This window comes from Ochlerotatus camptorhynchus, unplaced genomic scaffold (genome assembly GCF_037179485.1).
Source record: "Ochlerotatus camptorhynchus isolate MF236.1 unplaced genomic scaffold, CSIRO-AGI_Acam_v1.1 ptg000143l, whole genome shotgun sequence".
Classification (NCBI taxonomy): domain Eukaryota; kingdom Metazoa; phylum Arthropoda; class Insecta; order Diptera; family Culicidae; genus Ochlerotatus; species Ochlerotatus camptorhynchus.
In genome coordinates, this window is record NW_027040633.1 from 923,132 (window position 1) to 947,738 (window position 24,607).

A 24,607-nucleotide genomic window follows, 5' to 3' on the forward strand; every position below is an offset into this window, starting at 1 on the left:
TATCGAACGGGGACATCGCGTAGATGCTGAAAAACGATATCCAACGCCAATTTGCAATCCAATATGGTGGCCATCGGGTTTCAGAGAAAGTGTCAAATACCCTAAGATCTGGGTATTATCGGAATAAAGACGACGTGTGGATGCTGAAAATCGATATTTGACGCTATCTTGGATTTCATCGGCATATGACATCGATTTCTGGCCTGTAAATGTCACCCCGATTTCAAAAATACCCACATTTATCGGTATTTGACAGTATTTCACACTTTTTCTGACCCAAAGCCACCATCTTAGATTTTAAAATGGCGTCAAATATCGTTTTTTGGTCTCTAGATGCTACATGACATATTCACCACAAGACATATTCACATGATTCTAAAAAACCCTTATGTATGCACACAAAGAAAAGTCGTTGCTAAAATTAATAAAACCATTGGTAGAATTAAAAGTTTGCATTGGTTCTTTTTGGTAGAAAGCGGTTGGCTTTCAAAACAAAAGTCAGCCAACTGTTAAAGCAAAAGTTGACCGCTCACTACTTTCAAAAGTTAAAACTTTCAAAATAAATTGTACTACTGTCAAATTAAAAGCTCGGGAGTGGTAGAATTAAAATTGGCATCTTTTCAATTCAAAACAAAGTTTCGGTTTGAAAATGTGATATAGTTGAAACAATAAATAACATTTTAAATAGAAAAACAAAATTTTGAAATTAAAAACATGCATTTTCATTGTAATATCACTTTTTTTTTTCATTTTAAATTCTAAATAATATTTAATTTATGCAAAACAGATCAAAAATGTATTTATTTTCATTTCCTTTTCAACTAATTAACAATTATGAAACGAAATTCACAGAGAGACACAGGTAGACATCCCGGTAAGTGAGGGTTGATACGAGGAACACAGAATCCAGACACTGACAAGGCAAGCTTGGTATTGTTTTCCATTTGCAGAAAGTACCAACTGGTGACGGATTCTACGGGCAGCTGGTTTTCGTCCTTCTCCCAATCAAAGCTGAATTTTCGTTTTTCCGAGGCTTGTAGTAGGGTTTGATCCTTCTCCGACAGGAATTTTATAAGGTCGATACCGAAACCTGGCGTGATGTCGTCCTGGCAGATTTCATAATCTGATATAAAAAAGAATCTTAAATCCAATAACAATAACAATGAAAATAGTTTACTTACCATTTGGAATGTCAATTTCACATGAGTCTCCACGAGGGCCTCTAGCAGCGAATAATTTCGGAATATCTAACTAATAACAGTTCAGTTTCTGGTATCCCACAAAAGAACATGACTCTTGTTGTAGCTTCTTACCTGGATTTCATGTTTACAGCGGCCAGACTAGTGAAAAGGGCGGCATATAAGATTCCAGTGCAGCCAGTAAAAACATCGCTGAGGGGTATTTTTGACAGTTGAACAACTTTTGTTTTAAAAATATGTACTTTTAAAATCACGAGTCAAAAGTAAAAGAAAAACTTTCAATTAAAAAATCCAACTTTTATTTTGAATATTTTTGCTGTTGAAATTAAGAATTTTGGGAAAATTTTAAAATGAAAATGCATTATTTTTATTAATACAATTTTCGTTGTTTGTGTGTGGGTATTTGGTAGAATTTCCCACTTTTTCTTGAACCGGAAGCCTCCATCATGGATTTCAAAATGGTGTCGGATATAGATTTTCATTCTCTAGACGTCATCCCGATTAAAAAAATACCCATATTGAGGGTATTTTCCAGTATTTTCCAAATGGAGACCACCATCTTGGATTTGATAATGGCGTCGCATATTTATTTCCTATCTCTAGACGTCACCCCGATTCCATATTCATGGGTCGGCATTAGTGGTTTCAAAATGTCGTCGGATATCAATTGGTTAACAGCTTCGTCGTCGCTTGATGATTTTCGATTAATAGTGACATTGTTTGGGCCCTGGTTAGAATATTTGTTTTATTGGTATTAAATTATGTGAAATTTAGAAGTGGAAGAGAATGCGAAGTGCTATACGAGAGCCGCACAGAGAGATGATTATAGAGCTTTTTGATGTTTAATCGGCGCACACTACTGCACCATTTAAATCGAATGGGAAAAGCAAGTGATGTGCAAAGGTGAAGACAAAAAAAAACCAATATTAAATTGCAAATGCAAACCCACTGATTTTTTTTTTGATCGAAACAAAAATTGAATCAAAAAAATCGATCCACTCGATTTTTGTCGTGTTTGAGATCGATTAAAAAAATCGATTAATCGAACCAAAAGAATCGATTTTTTGTGTTTCGATCCAAGATCGCCCATTGCTAATCAGAACGCAGGTGATTTCATTAGAAAACGATCATTGCTTGTTCAAAATCAGTGAACTTTTGAGGCTCCTACAATCGAGGTCCTAATCGTGGTTATGAAATAAATATAATAAAATTTATTGTCTTCTTCTTCTTCTTCGCATTTCAAGCTTATTGCTTATGGCATATTAGCTTATTGCGTGCTCTTAACTTAGTGTTCTAGATGCACTTCCACAGTTATTAATTGAGAGCTTTCGATGCCTGCTACCATTTTTGCATTAGTATAATTGTGTGGCAAGTACAATCATACTCTATGCCCAGGGAGTTGAGAAATATTCCAACCCGAAAAATTCCTAGACCGGACCGGGAATCGAACCCAGTCATCTCCAGCATGGTCTTGCTTTGTAGCTGCGCCTTTACCGACTGAGCTAAGGGAGGCCCCAATCTATTGTATCACCATTAAAATAATAGGAAGTCTCAACGTCATATTATTGGTCACTGAAAAAAATACACAAAAACAAGTTGCCTTGACGTAATTCAATTGAATAGCATCTTCGCGAGTTTTTGTTTAACCGTAGTTTAGCACAATAAAAAAATACACAGGTCCTCCCTAGGCCCCCTCCAGAGAAATTTTCTAGCTACGCCAATGAGCGCCTGTCTTGATTACATTGGCAGTCCGCTCCTCTCTTATACTAGACCCTCTATAGGGGCGCGTATTATCCCACGTTCCTCTACATTTTTTCCACATACTATTGGTTTTATGCATGCTTGGCATACACAGTTGTACACACCAACTGCTCATTTGTTAATAACTTTTCACTCAGTTGTTTAAATTTGTTTTTCTTTAAAGTAATTGAAAGATTAGGATCATAGTTTACTATAGATATGCAAATAGTAGATAAATTTTAACATTTGAATCAACACCAATGATTTTTTACACTTAAAGTCCGAGATGTGCAGCGAGAATTTCTCACTAGGTTATTACTCGAATTAACAACTGTTTTTTTACGTATCTATAAAAAGCTTAAACTCTATTCTATCTACTACTTCAAATAGAACTATGTTACGTCAACTGTGTATGCCAAGCACACATAAAAATGAGGTCAACGCCAATGCTGTTTACAAAAGATAATGCACCATGCGTCTGCTTCTATTTGAACTTTGTCGATGGAGACACTTTGTCGCCTACTATTACGGGTAGCTTTGTTTGGGAGGAGCTAGGGTTGACACTAATCAATGGGAATTCAGCTCAACTCAGTTGGTTAGTAAACATTCGAAAATTCTGCAATTGGTGGGTTATTATTAAATTTTCAAAAGTGATGAGAAGGCGATTTTCTTCCATGTGATATTAAACAGCACGTCGAAAACATATTTTGTCTAGTTGTCTTAATTTTCTGGCATGTGCTGCATAATTCATCCAAACAAACCAGCAGTCAACACAGCAAACCGGTATTTGAACAAGCTAGAGGCAAATGAACACAAACAACATTAACCGCAGCCTACCACCAACACAACCATGTCTGAACTCAAGCGAATGAACCTCTCTCTGATGGTTCGCTGTTTTTTTTTACTGAACTGAAAACCATACAAACCAAGTGGACTCTGTTTTTTCCTTCTTCTACACTTCCATCAAGTTTTCTTGAAGCAAATGTTTTACTACTGCTTCTGCCAGTTTGCCTATATGTTGATGGGGTCAGCACGACCTAGTTGGTATTATTTGTATAGTCAACCATTTGAATCGCATATGACGTACGTAGGGTACAGAAGACAATAGTTGCACTGCAGTGACTGCAACAAACAACAACGCAAATTATCGATTTCCAGTTTGAATGTGCTTGCAAAATTCATATCCGGTCTATCCTACTATATTAATAACAGATACATAAATGAAATCTGTAACCTGACCACTATCAGATGCAATATCTTATAAGTTGTCGTAAGTAGGTATGTAATGCATAGTGAGTGAGGCGTGCTACGTGTTGTTGGTGGTATCTTCTATTTATAGTATAGACGTTGTTGTATGACGATAGTGTAGGAGATCGTTGGAAGTTCAACGTGTTTCAGTCAAGCTGGAGAGTGCATGGACGGGCAAGCAAAGCAGTATCATTACCGCGTGCAAACCAATCGGACGGACCTAGCAGTTCGCTCTCGCCTTCGAAGTGTAGTCGTGCGGCGGCTCGTGGACTTTACTATTTACATTGTGCTAATTATAGATTGGAAGTGTCAAAAATGCTTTCGTATGCATATGCAGCCATCCAGCTGCTGTTGCAGATCTTCTCCAAAGGATGTCGAATGGTGAAGCGAGAATTCCACAGGTAAGTGCTTCCAAAGCGGTCGAGTTGAGGGTGCTAATTTTGACGCATTCATCAATTTGACATCATAACTCATGGCCGGTTCCGTTGGTAAGCAGAATTTTCTTACATAACTACGCCGTACTCTGCTCAATAACGGGGATGCCTGTTTATGTCCCATACTTCAGCTTGGAGTACCACACGACTAATGAGAGTAACTCAGTGACTGAATCGGATTCGATTCAAAATTTTCAACTGCAATTTGTGTTACTCAGTGAATGAGTAAAATTTTCCTCGCTTTCCAGAAAATCGCCGAACATTTGACTCAGTCTAGGAGAATACTAATAGGCTGAGTGAAATATCTCTCTTGATTTTCCTCATTTCCTGGAAAATCGGGGAAAATTTTACTCATTCATTGAATAACCCCACTTTTTGCCTTTTTGAATCAGATTCGACTCAAGTTAGGGTTACTCTCATCAGGGCCGTACAATAATGCGGATTTCCAGCGCTCTCTCAAACACAACCAAATCCAAATGAACCTTGTTCCGCTTCTCTTTCTCCTCGCTCAGAGCAGTTGATTTGTTCGCTCCTTAGACCAGCTGATTTGCTGATCATTGAACATCAGCTACTCATTCACGCTCCATGGCCACAATAATGGTTGAGAGCAGAGTTGAACATCTTTCGTGGCTGGCTCGCGTAGAAGACGTCAGTAGAAAACAAAACTGAAGCATTCGTATGTTTCAAAGAGAAAGTTAATTAGCTCATACTGCAATGCTCATCTTCTCGTCTGAGGGAGTGCAATGTGGAAAAAGTGTTACACTTCATCACATACACTAAGTGAGATGCAGTTTTGATTGACGGGATGCTTAAAAGTGGTACAGAGAATTGTGCGGTTGAGAAGATAGGTATTTGCATCCAAATATGTGGCGTCGCAGGTCGGAGCAAAGTTCTAAGTGGCAACAACAATCTCGAAAATACAGCTGCTAAACAGGATGAAGATAGCTTATCTGGGCGGATTGCTCGTACGGTGGATTTAAAGCGTGCGCTGGCTGTAGATAGTGTTTTTGCAAAAAATATAAGAATTCTTCTGGTGGCAGTGATAGTGAAATTTATGTTGACGGCTAATTGATAGTACGTAAGCAGGTTACGATCTGTGGGTCGGTGTTTTAGGTGAAACTGTGAAGTCGCTCGCCACGTAACAGCAGAGACATTGGAAAATAGAGGCAAGTTGATGGAAGTTTGATATTAGGCAGCAACGTCTGTAAAGGAATTTCATCACCTGAATTGGATTCGGAAATAATATATCACCGATTGAAATCTTCAACTTCTATACAAAAGTTATGAAATTCTTCTCAGACTTTGTACCCTATAGAGGTGAGATATTCCGGAAGAATACACTTGCGTGAAGTCGTCATTCCTCTCCATTCCGTAAGCAAGTGCAAATATGAACGAAGTGGTTATTTTTAATTTAATCTGCCATGCATTGTTTAAAGCATGAGAGCCTTTTACTGAACAGAATTAAGTGATTTGGTGTGCCTACACTCAAAATAATCGAAACGTTATTGTTACGTGAAAAATCACGTAGGGTATCTCTTTTTACTTTGCTGTCAATTTTACGTGGCCCAAGTAAACGCTACATGATACCACTTATATGTGAACCGAAATTCCTTTCGAAACCGCCAGAATTTTTAATGAAGTTTACGTGATTTACACATACACAGATTCTATGTGCGTTTCACGTAAACCCTAAGTGATTTTCACGTCCGAAAAAATAAATGAGTTCACTCATAGTGCTATTCAATACGACGCTAGTTCATTGTGCATGTTTACATGTCATTGAAAGCCCATATTGGTTTGATTTTTATTTTTGTGAGGCAATATCGAGTAGTAGGTATAAATAATTAAAATTTTACATGGAAATTAATTTAGGTTGTTCCTTTTTTAGTATATTTCAGAAGTTATAATCCGATGCATTTTTGTTAGTGTTCCTGTTTCCGATCCTTGTCTCGGTCGAATTTTGTTTCATTATATTTTTAATACCGATTTATTTTTGTTTTTTGTCTATTTATGTATATTAAGAAATAAAGGATACATTTTATTTAAATCAAATCGGCATTAAATAATCAATTGCAATCACATGAATTTTATCGAAAGAATCACATGACTTCTACGTGATAATCCAGTGACGTAGAAGCTCCATATGTGAATCACGTAAGTCTTACGTGAAAAATGCGATAGAAAAAATCTATGTGTGTTTTCACGTAGCATTGATGTGAGGATTATTTTGAGTGTACTACGTATTTACACTGCGAAATTCGCGTTATTGCAAGATAGAAATGACTTCACAGCAAAAAAATAATTTTGATATCACATCAAAGTGGATGCACTTTAATCGTGTCGAAAATATGGTGTAATATTACTTGTCGAAAAGGACGAAATTATCATTAATACAGTGCATGAACTGACATTACGCTGCTTTTACTGCATTTGTTTATTTTTGTGGTCATACAAATTACAAGAGATTTTCGAAATGATTGAAGTGCATCCTCTTGGATGTAATATTAAAATTTATTTTTTGCTGTGTTCATTAGTCGAAATTCCAACTTGATGTTTATAGCCGAGAGTATGCCATTAATAAATAACTCAAGACAAACAATTGAGAATGCCTCAACTCCATTTTGTAAACAAACCTTGAAAGGCCATTTTGTCGCGAACCGAAACCTATACTCAAAAGATTTTGAAATATAAATAGATTAAAAGTTACGCTAAATCTCAACTCTCCTGACCGACGCATAGCTTGGTATAAAGTGAGAGAATACGAACTTAGTATAAAAATGGTTTATGCATAGATAGAATAAAGTGAATGTTTTTATTCGATTCATAACCGCTATTTTATTTGTATTTAGAGTATGCTTTTCTGTCAGTTTCATTTGCTTTGTTTTTAATGCAAATCAAAAATGCTGCAAAAAAAAACAAAATCATATTTTATTTTCTTGGTACTAGGTACCTATCAACATAGAAATAAATAAGGATATTTATTTATAAATTGTTCTGATCGCTGCGTCATACAAAACCGCTCGAGTTAGAATCCGGTTCACTACCGGACATGGTACCGAGTTAATCAAGTTCAGCCGCATCGCACTTGTGGACCACCACCATCGAATTACTAGTCAGCACTAATTAGTCCGGTGCAGTACAGGCAACAATCAATACGAAACTAACGATTTTAAATTGACTCACCACTTTAGTAGCCTATTGGTCCCAAGCAAACGATTAACGTACCCTATTCTAGTTGAAATTCTATTACTACACTATGTTTGTTTTGATTCGCTATGAAAGTTTGACAGATAACATCAGGGGTGTGTGGATTCATGCAGAACATGCAGGGGTGAGTGAAATAGCTTGGGACTGCTTGGGACCGTTGTTCTGGTACTGAGTGAGCCAAAAATAATAATGATTTTCTTCGGGACCCAGTGGTCTTAGAGTTACCTCTATGGTACAGGTTCTATAACGGGGGCTTGTTGAACAAAGCCGTTAAATGACCAACAACCACGCGTCTTATCGATTCCCTCGCCAATGACGTCAGCCGGTAAGCTGTTGCTTAGGAAATCCGCAGCATTCACAAACGGATAGTGATTCAGTGTGAAGGGCATCGAACCGGACTCGAACCAGCAATCACTGCGGAGAATTTCCCAGGAAATTCGACGGGATTTCAAAGTGGTCGATGGCTCTATGGCGAACGCTTATTCGCACACATGAGTACTTATCCAGCTCTTCAATGCTTCCGATGCATGCAACTGGCTGGCCAGCGGAAAAAATCCACGGTGATGTCAGCGATCATGAGTATCTAAAATTAAGAACCTTGCTAAAAACTAAAAAAAGTGAATTGTAATCTTAAAAACTAACCGAACAACTGCAAGCGTCATCCTGTCAACGTGGCAATTTAATAAACATTGGACGAATTCCTCGCCAATATTCGAACTTAGTATAATTATGGGATCAAATTTTAAGCCGATCTATGCATAAACATTGCTTAACCATAACATGTTTAAATTTTAATCTTTCTTCGATTAGTTATATTATTGAGTGTACATTCGCAAACCTTAAACACAATCGGGTAGAGGAGAGTTTCCTCTACCTGTTCATTTTGTTAGTTTGCGGACTTCGGTTCGTGAGAAAATGGCCTTTCAAAGTTTGTTTACAAAATGGAGTTGAGGCCTTTTCAATTGTTGATCTTGAACTGTATTATCTACTTCAACTGGACATCATTCCCACACACTAAAACATAATGAAAATTACTTGCGACGTAATCTGCTACAAACGATAAAAAATTGAAGATGTTATTAAATTGTACATGTAATTTTACAGAATTTGGTATGTTTGTGATTCAAAGATGTAAATTTACATTTGTCAAGACTGAACATTTGGAGAAAAAACCTCGTTCTTTTCTTCGAATATTCCAGAACATCTGGGACATTCCTTGAAATTAAATTAAGTTCCAAAAACTTCCAGGAAGTTTATTGCAACACCGCATTCGTAAGTCGATGTCTGCCAAGCAGCTGCGATATTCCCTAAACAGAAATGAAGATCCCTGAAGTTCTTAGAGGTTTGCTTAGCTTGTACGACATCGTTTGATCTTCTTAGAAGCTCCCTGGACTTTTTAAAAATTTCCAGCACTACGTTACAAATAAAGTTACTGCATTTCTACCAAGTTTACTGCACTTCTATAATTTCCTGAACTATTCCAACGAACTTCAAATATAGCGGCGCCGATGGTCGGGATTTTCTGAGGCATAAAATCTGTGATCACGCCTTCCTTCGAAAGGGGAGTAAAGCCGTTGGTCCCCGTGCCAAGAGTTGAAGGGTCGATAGGTTAGGTCCAGTTGTGGGAGGTGCCTCCCAGGCGTCGGTAGCATTGGTACTCAGTGCGGAAAACAAGATCGACGGAAAGCAAATCAAGGAAAAACATTGAAACGAACTTCAAAGAAGTGACCTATCAGGGCTGGCAAATATCTTTTTCAATCAAAGAACACACATACACAATTTTTACAATCATGTCGAAAATCTCATGTTATGTTTATGGCCGCAGAAATAAACAAATGCAGTAAAAGCAGCGTAATGTCAGTTCATGCACTGTGTTAATGGTAATTTAGTCCTTTTTGACAAGTAATATTACACCATATTTTTGACACGATTGAAGTTCATCCACTTTGATGTGATATTATTTTTTTTTGCTGTGTAGGTAGGTTCGTCTTGTGATAGTGAGAGGACCTGTTTTTCATTGTCGCATGATGGCCGTGACATTTACCAGCTCTGGACCTGATATTAACACACACAATGCCTCCGGTAAAATGTGCAACAGTAGATTAGCAATGTTCGAAAAATCATTACTCAGCAATTATCAATCGATTTTAAATCTATTGATACCAAATAAATCTTTAAAGTATGTAGTTTCAAATAAAGAATTATCAGAGAGGAGCAGATCCAAAACAAACTGCCATGGCAACCTATGACTGGATAGTGTCGAGCAACAGGTTTCCATAAATTCTAGAAAGTTAAATAAAGTTCTATAAAGATCATTAAGCTTCTACATATTTCGCTAAGCTTTTACTTAATTTGTTGAACTTCTACACTTTGAACTTCGTTGCACTTCGAAGTTACTTGATCCACTACAGAGTTAGCTGATCTTCTACATCCTTTGCTGCACATCTAGAAAGATTGGTAAACTTCTACGTAGTTACCTGAATTTCTACGTAGTTTCCTGAACATCCACTATGTTCCATGAAGTTCTACGCATTTTCCTGAAGTTCTACGAAGTTTCCTGAAGATCAACGAAGTTCTTTTTTTTTACTTTTTATTTGTTCCAAATTCAAATTAAATTACTTTTCATTTCATTCAATCTAATCTAAATATAAAAGGAATTAATCGTTGTAATTGAGGATTGCTTCGATTTTTACCTGAAATTATTAATTATTTTGTTGGACATTTGTTCTAAAGTCTCAACATTCGAAATTTCTCGGTAATACCAACTAATGGAAACTAACGATTTTAAATTGGCTAACTACTTGACTCGCCTATTGGTCCCAAGTACATATATAAGCGGATAAGTACAGAAAGAAATACGGATCGGAACAATTGGCACAGACCTACGCGACGAAATAAGGACTACGATTGGAAACTCGGAACATGGAACTGCAAATCGCTCGGCTTCCCGGGTTGCGATAGGTTAATCTATGACGAACTTCAACCACGCAACTTCGAAGTCGTAGCACTGCAGGAACTTTGCTGGACGGGACAAAAGGTATGGAAAAGCGGGCATCGAGCGGCTACTTTCTACCAGAGCTGTGGCATCACCAACGAGCTGGGAACCGGCTTTGTAGTGCTGGGTAAGATGCGCCAACGCGTGATTGGTTGGCAGCCGATCAACGCGAGGATGTGCAAGTTGAGCATTAAGGGCCGTTTCTTCAACTATAGTATCATCAACGTGCACGAAGGGAGACCCGACGACGAGAAAGAAGCGTTCTATGCGCAGCTGGAGCAGGTGTACGACGGCTGTTCGCAACGGGACGTCAAAATCGTCATCGGCGACATGAACGCTCAGGTAGAACGGGAGGCAATGTATAGACCGGCAATCGGGCCAAACAGCCTGCATGCCGTATCGAACGACAACGGCCAACGATGCGTGAACTTTGCAGCCTCTCGGGATATGGTAGTTTGAAGTACCTTTTTCCCCCGCAAGGATATCCACAAAGCCACCTGGAGATCACCTGACCAACACACAGAAAACCAAATCGATCACGTTCTAATCGACGGGAAATTCTTCTCCGACATTATCAACGTCCGCACGTACCGCAGTGCGAACATAGATTCGGACCACTGCCTAGTTGCAGTATGCATGCGCTCAAAACTCTCGACGGTGCATAACACACGTCGAAGTCGAACGCCGTGACCCAACATTGAGCAACTACGGGACGCCGAGGTGCCCAGGACTACGCGCAGCAGCTAGAAGTTGCACTACCCACGCAAGAGCAGCTTGGCGCAGCTTCTCTTGAAGATGGCTGGAGGGACATCCGTTCAGCCATAGGTAGTACTGCTGCAGCGGCACTAGGTACTGCAATCCCGGACCGAAGAAATGACTGGTTTGAGCGAATGCAAGCTGTTAGTAGAGGAGAAGGATGCAGCACGCGCGAGAATGCTGCAACACCGCACGAGATTGAATGTGGAGCGATACAGACAAGCGCGGAACAGACAAAACTCGGTTTTCCGAAGGAAGAAGCGTCAGCAGGAAGACCGAGATCGCGAGGCGATGTACCGCATAAACGACACACGGAAGTTCTACGAGAAGCTAAATAGTTTGCGCAAAGGCTACGTGCCGCAAGCCGATATGTGCAAGGACTTGGACGGTAACCTTCTCACGAACAAGTGTGAGGTGATTGAGAGGTGGAAGCAGTACTATGACGAGCACCTCAACGGTGAAGCAGCAGAAAACGAAGGTGGCACGGCAACAGACCTTGGAGCACGCGCAGAAGACGACAGGCTACCGGCCCCCGATCTTCAAGAAGTTGAGGAGGAGATCGGTCGGCCGAAGAACAACAAAGCAACTGGTGTAGATCAACTACCAAGTGAGCTATTAAAATACGGTGGTGAAGCACTGGCTAGAGCGCTGCACTGGGTAATTGCCAAGATTTGGGAGGAGGAGATATTACCGGAGGAGTGGATGGAAGGTGTCGTATGCCCAATCTACAAAAAGGGCGACAAGTTGGATTGCTGCAACTACCGCGCGATCACACTGCTGAGCGCCGCCTACAAGGTACTCTCCCAAATTCTATGCCGCCGTCTGTCACCATATGCAAGAGAGTTCGTGGGGCAATACCAGGCGGGATTCATGGGTGCCCGCGCTACCACGGACCACATTTTCGCGATTCGGCAGATTCTGCAGAAATGCCGCGAATACAACGTGCCCACACATCATTTGTTCATCGATTTCAAATCCGCATACGACACAATCGATCGAGATCAGTTATGGCAGATTATGCACGAGTACGGATTTCCGGATAAACTGACGCGATTGGTCAAGGCGACGATGGATCGAGTGATGTGCGTTGTTCGAGTATCGGGGACACTCTAGAGTCCCTTTGAATCTCGAAGGGGATTACGGCAGGGTGATGGACTTTCGTGTCTGCTGTTCAACATCGCGTTAAAAGGTGTGATCAGAAGAGCTGGGATAGACACGAGTGGCACGATATTCAGGAAGTCCATCCAGCTCCTTGGCTTCGCCGATGACATTGACATTATGGCAAGGAACTTTGAGATGATGGCGGAAACGTACATCAGACTGAAGGCTGAAGCTAGACGGATTGGACTTGCCATCAACGCATCAAAGACAAAATACATGAAAGGAAGAGGTTCTAGGGAAGACAATGTTAGCCTCCCACCCCGAGTTCAGATTGACAGTGACGAAATCGAGGTGGTCGATGAGTTCGTGTATTTGGGCTCACTGGTGACCGCCGAAAATGATACCAGCAGAGAAATTCAAAGACGCATTATGGCAGGGAATCGTGCCTACTTTGGACTCCGGAGGACGCTCCGGTCGAATAAAATTCGCCGCCGCACGAAGTTGACTGTCTACAAGACGCTGATTAGACCGGTGGTCCTTTACGGCCACGAGACCTGGACTATGCTCGTGGAGGACCAACGCGCCCTTGGTGTTTTCGAACGGAAGGTGTTGCGTACCATCTACGGTGGAGTGCAGATGGATGACGGAACGTTGAGGAGGCGAATGAACCACGAATTGCACCAGCTGCTGGGAGAACCATCCATCGTGCACATTGCAAAAATTGGGCGACTACGGTGGGCTGGGCACGTCGTAAGAATGCCGCACGACGGCCCAGTGAAAATGGTTCTAGAAAGCGACCCAACAGGAACAAGAAGAAGAGGCGCGCAGCGGGCAAGGTGGATCGACCAAGTAGAAGGTGACCTGCGGACTCTTCGCAGACTACGAGGCTGGCGAACTGTGGTCATGGATCGAGTAGAGTGGAGACGACTTCTTCGGACAGCAGAGGACAACAAGCCCTTAGCCTTATTGGTAAGGTAAGTAACATATATAAGTGTACCGCATTCTAGTCGAAATTCTAGTGCTACAGTACGTTTGTTTTGATTCGCTATGAAAGTTTGACAGATAAAATGAGGGGTTCGTGAATGTTCCTATCTTTCGAAGGGTGCATCGATTAGCTTGGGACCGAAAAGAATACCAGATCTGAGCCAAAAAGTTGAGCACGTTTCTTCGGGACCTTCTGGTCTTAGAATTACCTCTATGGTAATATTGTACAAGAAAAGCAACTTGAAAGTCATATTCAGACCTTTGTCATTGTGACTATGTGACTAGTACTAGGTTTCAAAAACGAATCTCTAGGCTTATGTGGAATTATTGTAAGTTGGTTTTTGGAAGCGCTGGGAGAAATATTCCATTATTGTTAATAAGATGAGACAATATCTAAACTTTTATGCAGTCTGCTGCATTTAACACGAAAACTTCTTCTTTTAACAGAAATGCCTGTGTCATCGGTACAAACAAAGATTTGTGGCAACCCTGAGGCATGTCAAGGAGGTCCGAAGTGAAAATGTTATACAATATAGGCCCAAGAATACTATCCTGAAGAACTCCAGCTCTAACAGGTAGTCGATCGGATTTAGAATTTTGATAATTTACCTGCAGAGTTCTGTCAGTTAAATAATTTTGAACTAATTTCATAATATAGAGTGGAAAATTAAACTTTTTTAATTTAGCAATCAAACCTTCATGCCAAACAATGTCGAACGCTTTTTCTAAAGGGTGATACGGTCAAAATTTGGTCAAGGGAAAACGCGTGTAAATCGGTGAAATCGTTTATTTAAAAAATCAAATTAAATTTCTTTATCAAGTTCAATTAGTATAAAATTCAGGAAAAATATTCAGTTAGGCTTCCGCTTTTCCAAATCCGAATTGCCGGGCCTTACGCTTGACCCCTGCCATCAGATTTTGTACAGCCACCTTGTCCACCTTCTTCGCCGCAGAAAGCCAGTTTGCCTTGAACTGCTGCTCGCCTTTAGCAGTTTTTTTGGTCTTCTTTAGGTTCCGCTTGACAATAGCCCAGTATTTCTCAATTGGGCGGAGCTCTGGCGTGTTGGGAGGGTTCTTGTCCTTGGGAACCACCTGCACGTTGTTGGCGGCGTACCACTCCATGGCCTTTTTACCGTAATGGCAAGATGCCAAATCCGGCCAAAACAGTACGGAACAACCGTGTTTCTTCAGGAAAGGCAGCAGACGTTTATTCAAACACTCTTTCACGTAAATTTCTTGGTTGACAGTCCCGGAAGCTATGAAAATGCTGCTTTTCAAGCCACAGGTACAGATGGCTTGCCAAACCAGATATTTCTTTGCGAACTTTGACAGTTTCATGTGCTTGAAAACATCTGCTACCTTTCCCCTTCCTTTTGCCGTATAAAACTCCTGTCCCGGAAGCTGCTTGTAGTCGGCTTTGACGTAGGTTTCGTCGTCCATTTTTTAACGCAGTCAAACTTCGTCAGCATCGTCGTGTACAGCCTCCGGGATCGCGCTTTGGCCGTCGTATTTTGTTTATCATCGCGATTTGGAGTCACTACCTTCTTGTAAGTCGATAGTCCGGCTCGTTTTTTGGCTCGATGCACGGTTGTAGACGATACACCCAGCTTATTTGCGGCATCTCGGAGAGAGAGGTTAGGGTTTCGCTTGAAACTACCGGCAACTCTCTTTGTCGTCTCAGCGGCTTCCGGTTTTCGATTTCCCCCCGATCCAGACTTCCTGGCTGTCGACAAACGTTCCCCAAACACTTTAATTACATTTGTAACGGTTGATTTGGCAACTTTTAGCGATTTTGCCAACTTTGCGTGCGAGTAGCTCGGATTTTCGCGATGCACGAGCAAAATTTTGATACGCTGCTCTTCTTGCTTGGACGGCATTTTGACAACTGAAGAGTGAATTCCAAAATCAAAATAGGAGCAATATTCTACACACACACACCTTCAAAATGAGGGGTGTTCAGGTTTTTTAAATGCAAAATTGAAAGAAATACGTCAAGTTGATATTGACCAAATTTTGACCGTATCACCCTTTATGTCTAGAAGAGCAACTCCAGTTGAGCAGCCTCCAGATTTGTTTGAACGAATTAAATTTTTAAGAGTTGGAGAAATCCGATCTGCTCAACTGCAAAAATTGAGTTTGTATTGATGTGAAGCGTCTTTCTATTAAAAATTATCTTTTCAAAAAGTTTACTTATTGAAGAGAGCAATCTTATTGGACGGTAGCTTTAAGCTACAGCTGGATTTTTATCCAGCTTCAAAATTGGAACAACTTTTGATTTTTTTTCATTTATCAGGAAAGTATGCCAAATTGAAACATCTGTTAAATATGGTTACCAAGTAAGACAAGGTACTCTCTGGAAGTTTTTTGTTGAGGATATAGAACATTCCATCATCACCTGGAGCTTTCATATTATGAAACTTTTAAGTTATAGATCTTACTTCGTCCATTACTTATTTATTTTTTCGGAGCGGTGAACTTACCCTTAAGCTGGTTTTTTTTTCAAAATTTTTGTGAGTTTCCAAAAGGGTTTGGAACTCGGGTCTAATTTAGAAACATTATTTTCAAAAGTTTTGTTCCTCAGGACAGAGCATTGCTTTTTAATTTGTTTTTGCCAATCCCGCCAGATAACTTTTATGGAAGGATCGCGTGTTCTTTGATACTGCCTCCTACGGACATTTTCCAGACGGATCAAAGAGATGAAGATTGTCGTCTATTATAATTGAATCGAATTTAACTTCGAATTTTGGTACTGAAGCAGCTCATGCTTCCACTATAGAAGAGATAATTAACATCATCTTTGGTTTGCAAAGGAATATTTTGATCGAAGTCATATTCCATAAATGTTCAATATTGCTCCCAATCAGCCCTATGGTAGTTGAAAGTAGAGTCAGCATAGATAACCAATTGGCTACAAAGTTGACATGAATCAGTTAAGACCAAATCGATAGTTGAGGGATTTCTTGCTGAAGAAAAGCATGTTGGGCTGTTTAGATATTGAATAATGTAATAACATGCAGAGCAATCATAAATCAGAATTTTACCATTGGAATTGCTTTGACCATTATTCCATGAGCAGTTTGTTGCATTAAAATTGCCAACAATGAAGAATTTAGACCTATGACGGGTAAGTTTCAGAAGGTCAAATAGTAAGTTGTCCAAATTTTGTTTCAACAGAAACTCCCAAAGTTTCAAAAACTTTGGTTTCAAATGAAGAAAGAACGAAGGCATTGATCATTCTCATTTGAGAAACGCTTGATATCATTCAATTGAGTGTAACCTACGCATAAACGGAGCTCTGGTCGACATTCCGGCGAAAAAGCTAAGCGAACCCGACACCAGCCTTACTTCTACCAAATCCCAACCCAATGTTGACCCGACATAAACCCCAAATTGACCCGACAACAACACGACATTGGGTCGACATCGACCTTAAATTTGCCTTGCATTGATCCGACATCGAGTCGACTTGTCTGTTCGGGACCATTTTGCTGGGTTTCTTCCATACTCCACTGTCGTATATCAAATGATAGTGAGTGACTCAATTGACAGTGACGATGAGCTTCGAATGATAAAAGGGCTCGTCAAGTTATGGTCATGTGAGAATTCGTTTTCACAAAATTGATTGAATGGTTGTATTGGTTCATCTTCAATCGAATGATATGAAAATTAACAGCACTGAAAACAAGACTTGTGACTTTATCCTATCAACCCGCCTCATATATGAGAACAACCGTGGCACAGTGAGATCCGGCAGCAGCACACTCCAACAGTCCATGATCGAATCCCAAATCAGACCCATTAAAAAGATATGTGAAAGCTCTGGCCTCTGTTTTGTTTATATATTTGTAAAGTAGAAGTCGATAAAGTAGAATATTGTAGAATAATGAACTATGATGAGCAAAGCTATTGATATCACCAAATGAGACACATAGAATCCAAGTGTGTCACAATTCAAATCCATAGTGTTCAGGCATGATTCATAGCATAAGATTCACACATGAAATGGATGTGTTTCACAATAAGCGCATAATTAAGTGGGAGACACATGATGATGACGTGTGGAATTTTTTGAGTGTAGTATCATGTAGAACAAAACGTCCAATGCAACACTCATTGATTATGTAATTGAAAAAAATCGTCCAATGTAACATGTCCCATGTACAACTTGACTAGTCAAAACGTCCTGTGTGTTTTTTTTTCTCTATATTATAGTAGTAATTCAAAGCAAAATTGTGATATTACCATTTCTACTGAATTTTCAACGTTATTATTCACTGACTTCATTAAACATAGTAAATGTATTGTTTTTAAACAGTTGAAATAATAATCTGTAGAACTTCAACTTCGATTTTATCAAAATGGTGGATATGTTACATTGGTCTATTTGAAAAGTGACACCAGTTTTCTCCATTTCATGTGTGCAATGACGTTTGAGCAATTGCACGGCGTGTAGATGAGCGGAGTTTAAACTAAAAAGTGTTCAGATTAGCAGTGTCGCATGGTGAGATCTGTCTATTTTATCTACGTATTAATGTTTCATTCAAATTTCACAAATCCGATGCAGTTCCGGTTCATAACGATGCCAGTTCTTGTGTGCGTTGTAAGAAATATTCGTGGGTAGTCTCCTTTTGCTTTGTTTTAATTGAAAAGACCGTAGCATAATACTAGTGATAGAACTCGAATGAAACGATCAGAAAAAAATCAGGAATCAATCATAAAATGTTAGTTGACATCTTACAGAGACGACACTAGCTGAAGCGCAGAAGAAGTCAACCAGGTATTTTTTACTGATGAGTCTCAAACATAAAAAACGAATTAATTAAAATAAGACTCAGCTAAATGAACAACCAGCATGGCGTGCAAAGGAAGAAAAAAACAACCAGTCATCAATATTTGGTTGTGTACGATTATTTCACCGCATGTCTGTATAATAGATAAGTGATTATTTTTGTTTGTTCCTTCAAGCTCTTTTGAAGCCTTATGAACCATGACAAGCAATTAATCGTTCAATTATTTTGCCTTCTACAATTTCATATGATCGTTTGAACGCATTTTACGGCAGGTTGGTTTTATGTTAATGAACTCGCCGATTTTTGTTAGGGAGATATTCTCATTTTAATAGAAAACCTGAATATTTTCTTCAAATATAAATATTTTAAAAATCAGTAATAACTTATCTTCGGAGATTGCGGTTACGGACCAAATCTTAAATTTGATGCCAACGAAATGAACTACATGCGATTGATAGTGAAATACTCAACCGGTTCGAGAAAATATCTACTAACGTATGAAGATAATGCTTATGATGCTGCAAAAATAATTGCTCACTTGAATCATTTTTAGTTTCGATCAATGACGCGTCAATAGTAAATGGCGTTCTTTGGCATTATTAGCTGTAGGATTCAATGTAGATTTGTGGAATCAACTTCTAAGACTGGACGTCGATGACGGTCATAGCGCAAACCAGGTTGTTTTGATGAGGTGTGTACAGGTAGATTTTGAAGAGACTGTTGTTAATTGCAATAATGGTTGTGTGTGTATGTGTAGTGAATTATATCACATAGAACAATCACGCATTGCGAATGTAAAATTACAAATTAATTTTAATTGCGACTTATCTGATATGAAATGCTGAGTATAATAAGTTATAGAGATTTGGGCACTCAATTCAGTTTTGCAAAACATCAACTAGGGGAAATGGCTCTAATGGCCTATGGATCTAAGATTGGGCCCATCGCTAAAAATCTACTATTTATCAATTTTATCTAGATGAACGCGTCATTGGGACGGTACTAATGGATATTTTTGGTCGCTATTGAAAATTTAGTCGATTGCTGAGTTTATGTATGAGCCCAAATTAGGGGCATTTAGGCCGACATTACATCCTAATCCTAATGTCCTAATACAATGTTCAGCTTGACTTTATTTTACATGAATTTAAGCTGATCATTGCATTAGGTCCTAAGTAACATTGATCGACTCTCTTCGTCAGTTTTATCTTTCGAATTTTGACTAGAATAGGATACGTTAATCGATTTGCTTGGGACCAATAGGCTATAGCAAATCGATTAACGTATCCTATTCTAGTCAAAATTCTAGTACTACACAATGTTTCTTTGATTCGCTATGAAAGTTTGACAGATAAAATGAGGGGTTAGTGAATTTTCCTATGTTTCGAGGGGTGAATCGATTAGCTTGGGACCGAAGAGAGTACCAGAGCTGAGCCAAAAAGTTGAGCACGTTTCTTCGGGACCTACTAGTCTTAGAGTTACCTCTATGGTAGTAACCTGCACGAACACATTGTTTTAAGCGATGCAATTTTAAAATGGGTTTGTTTTACATGTCATGTCGAATTCCTTATTTTTTATGTGATTTGCGTTTTTGTCAAAACTGATTTTTTCATTAGAAATATATATATTATATTACCATATTTTCATAATACTGAATGAACTTAAAAGGGATTGTTCTGGAAATGTTTGGGAAAACAGCAAAACGGGTTGTCCAATTACATAACAAGCAATGGTGCGATGCAAATTTAAACACGTTTTTCTCGGTTTGCTGATGTGTGATATGGGACGGATTTGCCATGAGCGGCAGTGCTGATGATGTTAGTTTATGTGAGTGAGTCAGCAGTTGTCACAAATCGAAGGCTTGAACATCCAACTCAAAATTGTATTTATTGACATGATCTTGTGAATTAGTCTCATTCAATTGACGCTACGAAAGCGCTCAGCTGGCGTTTCTAATTTTCTTTTTCGCACCATTTATTCAACCGCTATCACCACCATAACTAACAGGGTAAACGCTCTAATAGTTGCGGTACGTTATAAGCGTTAGGTTCCTATAGTTGCTTATGGATTTCATACCCAAGTATAGGAACCAAACGCTTCTAACGTACCGCAACTATAGGAGTGTTACCCTATCGCCGGTCAATTCACGCATTGAAACAGAAAATTTTCAATGGGCACACTTATAATTGAAATGCCCTAAAATAAGTTTCTGTTTATTTTATTCCTATGATGGACCCCGGGTAGTCCATGAAAGATTAATGATGACATAAACTTGTGCATGTTTGGGCAGTGATCCGAGGACGTCACACAATAAATGTAGTCGCGGTTCACTGAAATTAATAATTTATTCATGAATCCTATGTTTTGAACTGATAAATAATGTTCAAGAACTAACTTGGAGAAGAAATTCGAACTATTTAAATAAACCATGCCTCACGAAAACCACGGTTTAATTTAGAAATTTAAATTATGATTACGTTGATTTTAGAACCCCGTTAGTCATCCTTATGACAAAGACGTTATTAATAGTTAATCTTTTATTTAATATTGTAATCACAAAGAGCAAAAATACATTGTATGCAAAATTCGTGTCAAAAACGAACGGTTTTGTTATTTTGTTGCCAAAATCGAACGAGTACTGTAATTGAAAAACATTGCTGATAGAATAATTAAAAGGTTATACATTTTGCGTCAATGGCTAAAACTAGGAGGTCCAATTTACCCTAGTTTTCCGGTTGTCGATTTGCTCTCACTTTCGATAGACCCAACGCAAACAAAAGGAATGCAACCACATTAACCGTTGTTCCTGGTATGTGTGTGTATTGAATATAACCTCCACTAGCCGGCAGTGGAATTATGGAAAAAATCAACTTGCAATGAAATTATATGCGGCTTTAGTCCGGGAGATAGAATGTGATAGCTCTACTGCAGATCCAGCAGCCCATTTCAGAATGCCTGGTAATTCACGTCCATTCCGAGTTCACTTTCACATACAATAAGCCCCACTAGCATTATCATATATCCAGAACAACATGTGAAAGCTTTTTGTAAACAAACCTTCTTATGCCCTTTTCTCGCCACCCATATGACACCAATGCAAACCTTTAACATCACCGGGTAGGGGACACTTTCCCCTTCCCGATGATATTGCTGGTTTGCATGAGCGACCCTCGGTTGGTGAGAAAAGGGCCTACAAAGGTTTGTTTACAAAAAGCTTGTATGCCCTTTTCACATGTTGTTCTGGAATATGTATAGATAATGTATTAAATCCGGCACGTATTGAGTAGTAATTGGAAATAGGCAGTGTACACACAGTGAACACTCGCAGTAAAAATCCTGTCAATTGGGTACAGCATTTTCAAACACACGCGAAATTATTGAATAAGTTTAAGGGCGGCCACTAGTTAAGAAGTTTTACGTTTTTCACACTAAATTTACAGTTAACACGCAGTAAAATTCGCAAAAAATAAAGTAGGGGAGACACAGTCCTATTGTTGCGGTACGTTTAAGGCATTAACAGCCTATGGTTGTGTATGGAGACCGCTTCTAACATATCGCAACAATAGGCCTGTTTCCCCTAGCAACAAAAACAAAACACGTCAGTTACAATGCACGGCCTACCTCGATTCCACCTTGACCGTTGTTCCTGCTATGTTTATTAAACATTAGAGGAGTATCTATTGAGATAAAAGTCAAGCTGAACATTGCATTAGGTCCTAAGTAACAATGATCGATCCTCTTCGTCGAATATCTCTTTCCTTAATAACTTGAGAATATAACCGTTTCTTGTGTTTGTCGTATTAAATGCTGGATAAAAGCTTCTTTTATCAATCTGTGTGCTCAAATTACTTGGGAATGTTTTTGCATGGCCGTGGGGATACAAAGAGAAATTCATCGAAGAGAATCTGCCATTGTTACTTAGGACCTAATGCAATGTTCAGCTGGAAATAGCGCACATTTCCTCAATCCGGACAATTTCTAGTCGTCCAAACGGAAGAGTGCACCACCCACTGCACGTGTCAAATGATACCGGAGGTTTGATATTGGCCCTGTTCAGGTCGGTGGTGTTGATGCATGCAAGGTCACACGCTTACCATTTAGAAACACGTTTCGAAAATCAAAGCCCTGCTCGCACCGCAGATCACATATCTCACAAGAGCCTCGCTGATTCCAAACAAGAAACAGCAGCAGATGATTTGGGTTGGTATCTAATGTGTGTGTACACATTCACCTGCGCCGTTATTACCATATATGTATTCACTGTGGGAATTGATCTCTTAATGCCGAAATAGCCTCAATTTGATTAAGAAACAGAGATGTCAGCTTAGTGTGAATGGCATCAGGGATGTTGTACTTTTCCGAAAGACAAAGATCGCGAAATGTATTATTTCACCGCAGCAGCTGATTATTCGTCACCAAAGGCTGAATGAAACTGGTTCGTTGACATTTTGGCCGTATTTACATGCATGACGAAATAGCGCACTGCTGGCCATGTCTGCGAATTGATTTTTGTGTTTGCGCGGCTCATCCATCGATTCACGTGTTGCCCCGATTGCTGCGATTCAGAAAAAAAACGTGTTCAACGGCGTTGGTTCTTTAGTCAACGGAGAGGCGGATATTTCCTTTTCCTTTTAGCGGAAGTATATAGGTGTAAATAAGCAAAACTAAATGTTAATTTCATCAGCCTGATTAAACGGGGACAAAATAAACTGTGTACGTACTGTGCAACACGTGACTGGTTGTCCTCATTGTAGTATTTTTAACATTCAAACCGAAAAAGCTTGTTGCAGCGAATGGATTAGGGAAACGGTTCTCAAACTTTCCCTGATTGCGACCAGTGTTGTTAACTTTTCATGGAGTACGATCGGTAGATAGGTAAATTTGTTTCCATTGTGTTAATTATTGCTAAATTTAATGACCATTTTTCGAAAACAACCCACTTCGAGAAATTTCATAAGCTTGCGACCTACCAAAATTGAATGCAAATGTTGTATGGCCAAAATGTCGTTAAAAAATTATAAAGTAAAAAAAAAACGCACTGCATGATTGCCTGAAACCCACAAAACAGAAAGGTATTGAAACAGTTTAAAAACGCCAAAGCAACAAAACAAAAAATTCAAATAAGTTTAAATAGCTAAAACAGAAAAAAAATAATTGTGCTAAATCGCCAAATCCAAAATTGGCCTTCAATTTCATAAATGGCTTAAAATAGCTTTAAAAACACCAAAATGGCCTTGTAGACAGAGCCGAAGCATTAGTTAGTATCCCGCCTCTCACGCTAAAGGTCATGAGTTCAAATCTTATCCCAGACAAGTAACGAATGATCTTAAAATGTGTTAAAGTGACTATAAATCAAAAATCGAACAACTAAAACGGCCATAAACTCACTAAAACACAAATATCCTATTATTTACACAGTTCGAAAAAGTAGTGTAAATTTCTGTTCAATATGATGCACATAAATGGAGCGTCACATTTCATATAAGTTTACATTATATATCATGTAAAGTTCTGACACATTTCATGCAATGTAGCAAATATTGTATACAAAAGCCCATATTTGTAAACAACATTGTTTACAAGTTGCTCGGTTGCGTGAATTGAAATTTAAGTTTACGTGAATGAATGTTTACATCACAATTAAAATTTAGAATTTTTATCTGTGTACAATAATTTGCATTATCTCAAGCTAATTTTGAATGTCGATAAATTTTTCATGAAATTTTAAAAACATTATCAAGTTTTATGAATTTCTGCGACCCACCTGAGAGCAGCTCCGATGAGATTGAGAAACGCTGAATTAGGGTCAAGATCTATCTCAATCATTTCATAAGATCTGTACTTGGATGCTTCAGCTGCAACATTTCTCAACTATTTAGGAGTTCCATAGCGTCAGTTTTGCGTGTATCTTATAGGATAAAGTCTCAGCTTTCAAATGGCGTGCTAAGTTTTTTAATTGGTGGGAGGTGGGAAGTAACTTTAAGAAATGATTTTAAGCAAGATTTTTTGAGTTCACATTCAATAGTTAAGAACCTCGAAAAGTTAGTGGACCGGTTTCAGCGAGAATTTTTCATCAAGTTTTGGCTACAAATGCTGATAGACCCTTTTCAACTGTTGGTCAAAATTTAACGTTTTGTTTTACCGAAATCTGTG

General features: G+C 39.0%; 1 protein-coding gene across 2 annotated transcripts in view; it reads left to right on the top strand.

Annotated features, from left to right (window-relative positions):
- The first annotated feature begins 4,339 nt into the window (after positions 1-4,339).
- Positions 4,340-24,607, top strand: part of LOC135700851 (fatty-acid amide hydrolase 2-A) — a 30,452-nt gene continuing 10,184 nt past the window's right edge. Inside the window, exon 1 of one of the 2 annotated variants that reach the window (XM_065221508.1) lies at positions 4,340-4,588. In XM_065221508.1, the coding sequence (XP_065077580.1) occupies positions 4,503-4,588 (86 nt within the window). In that variant the 5' untranslated portion in view covers positions 4,340-4,502. Of the gene's footprint in view, positions 4,589-5,470; positions 5,700-24,607 lie in introns of those variants that run through there. The other variant, XM_065221509.1, reaches the window with a different exon arrangement.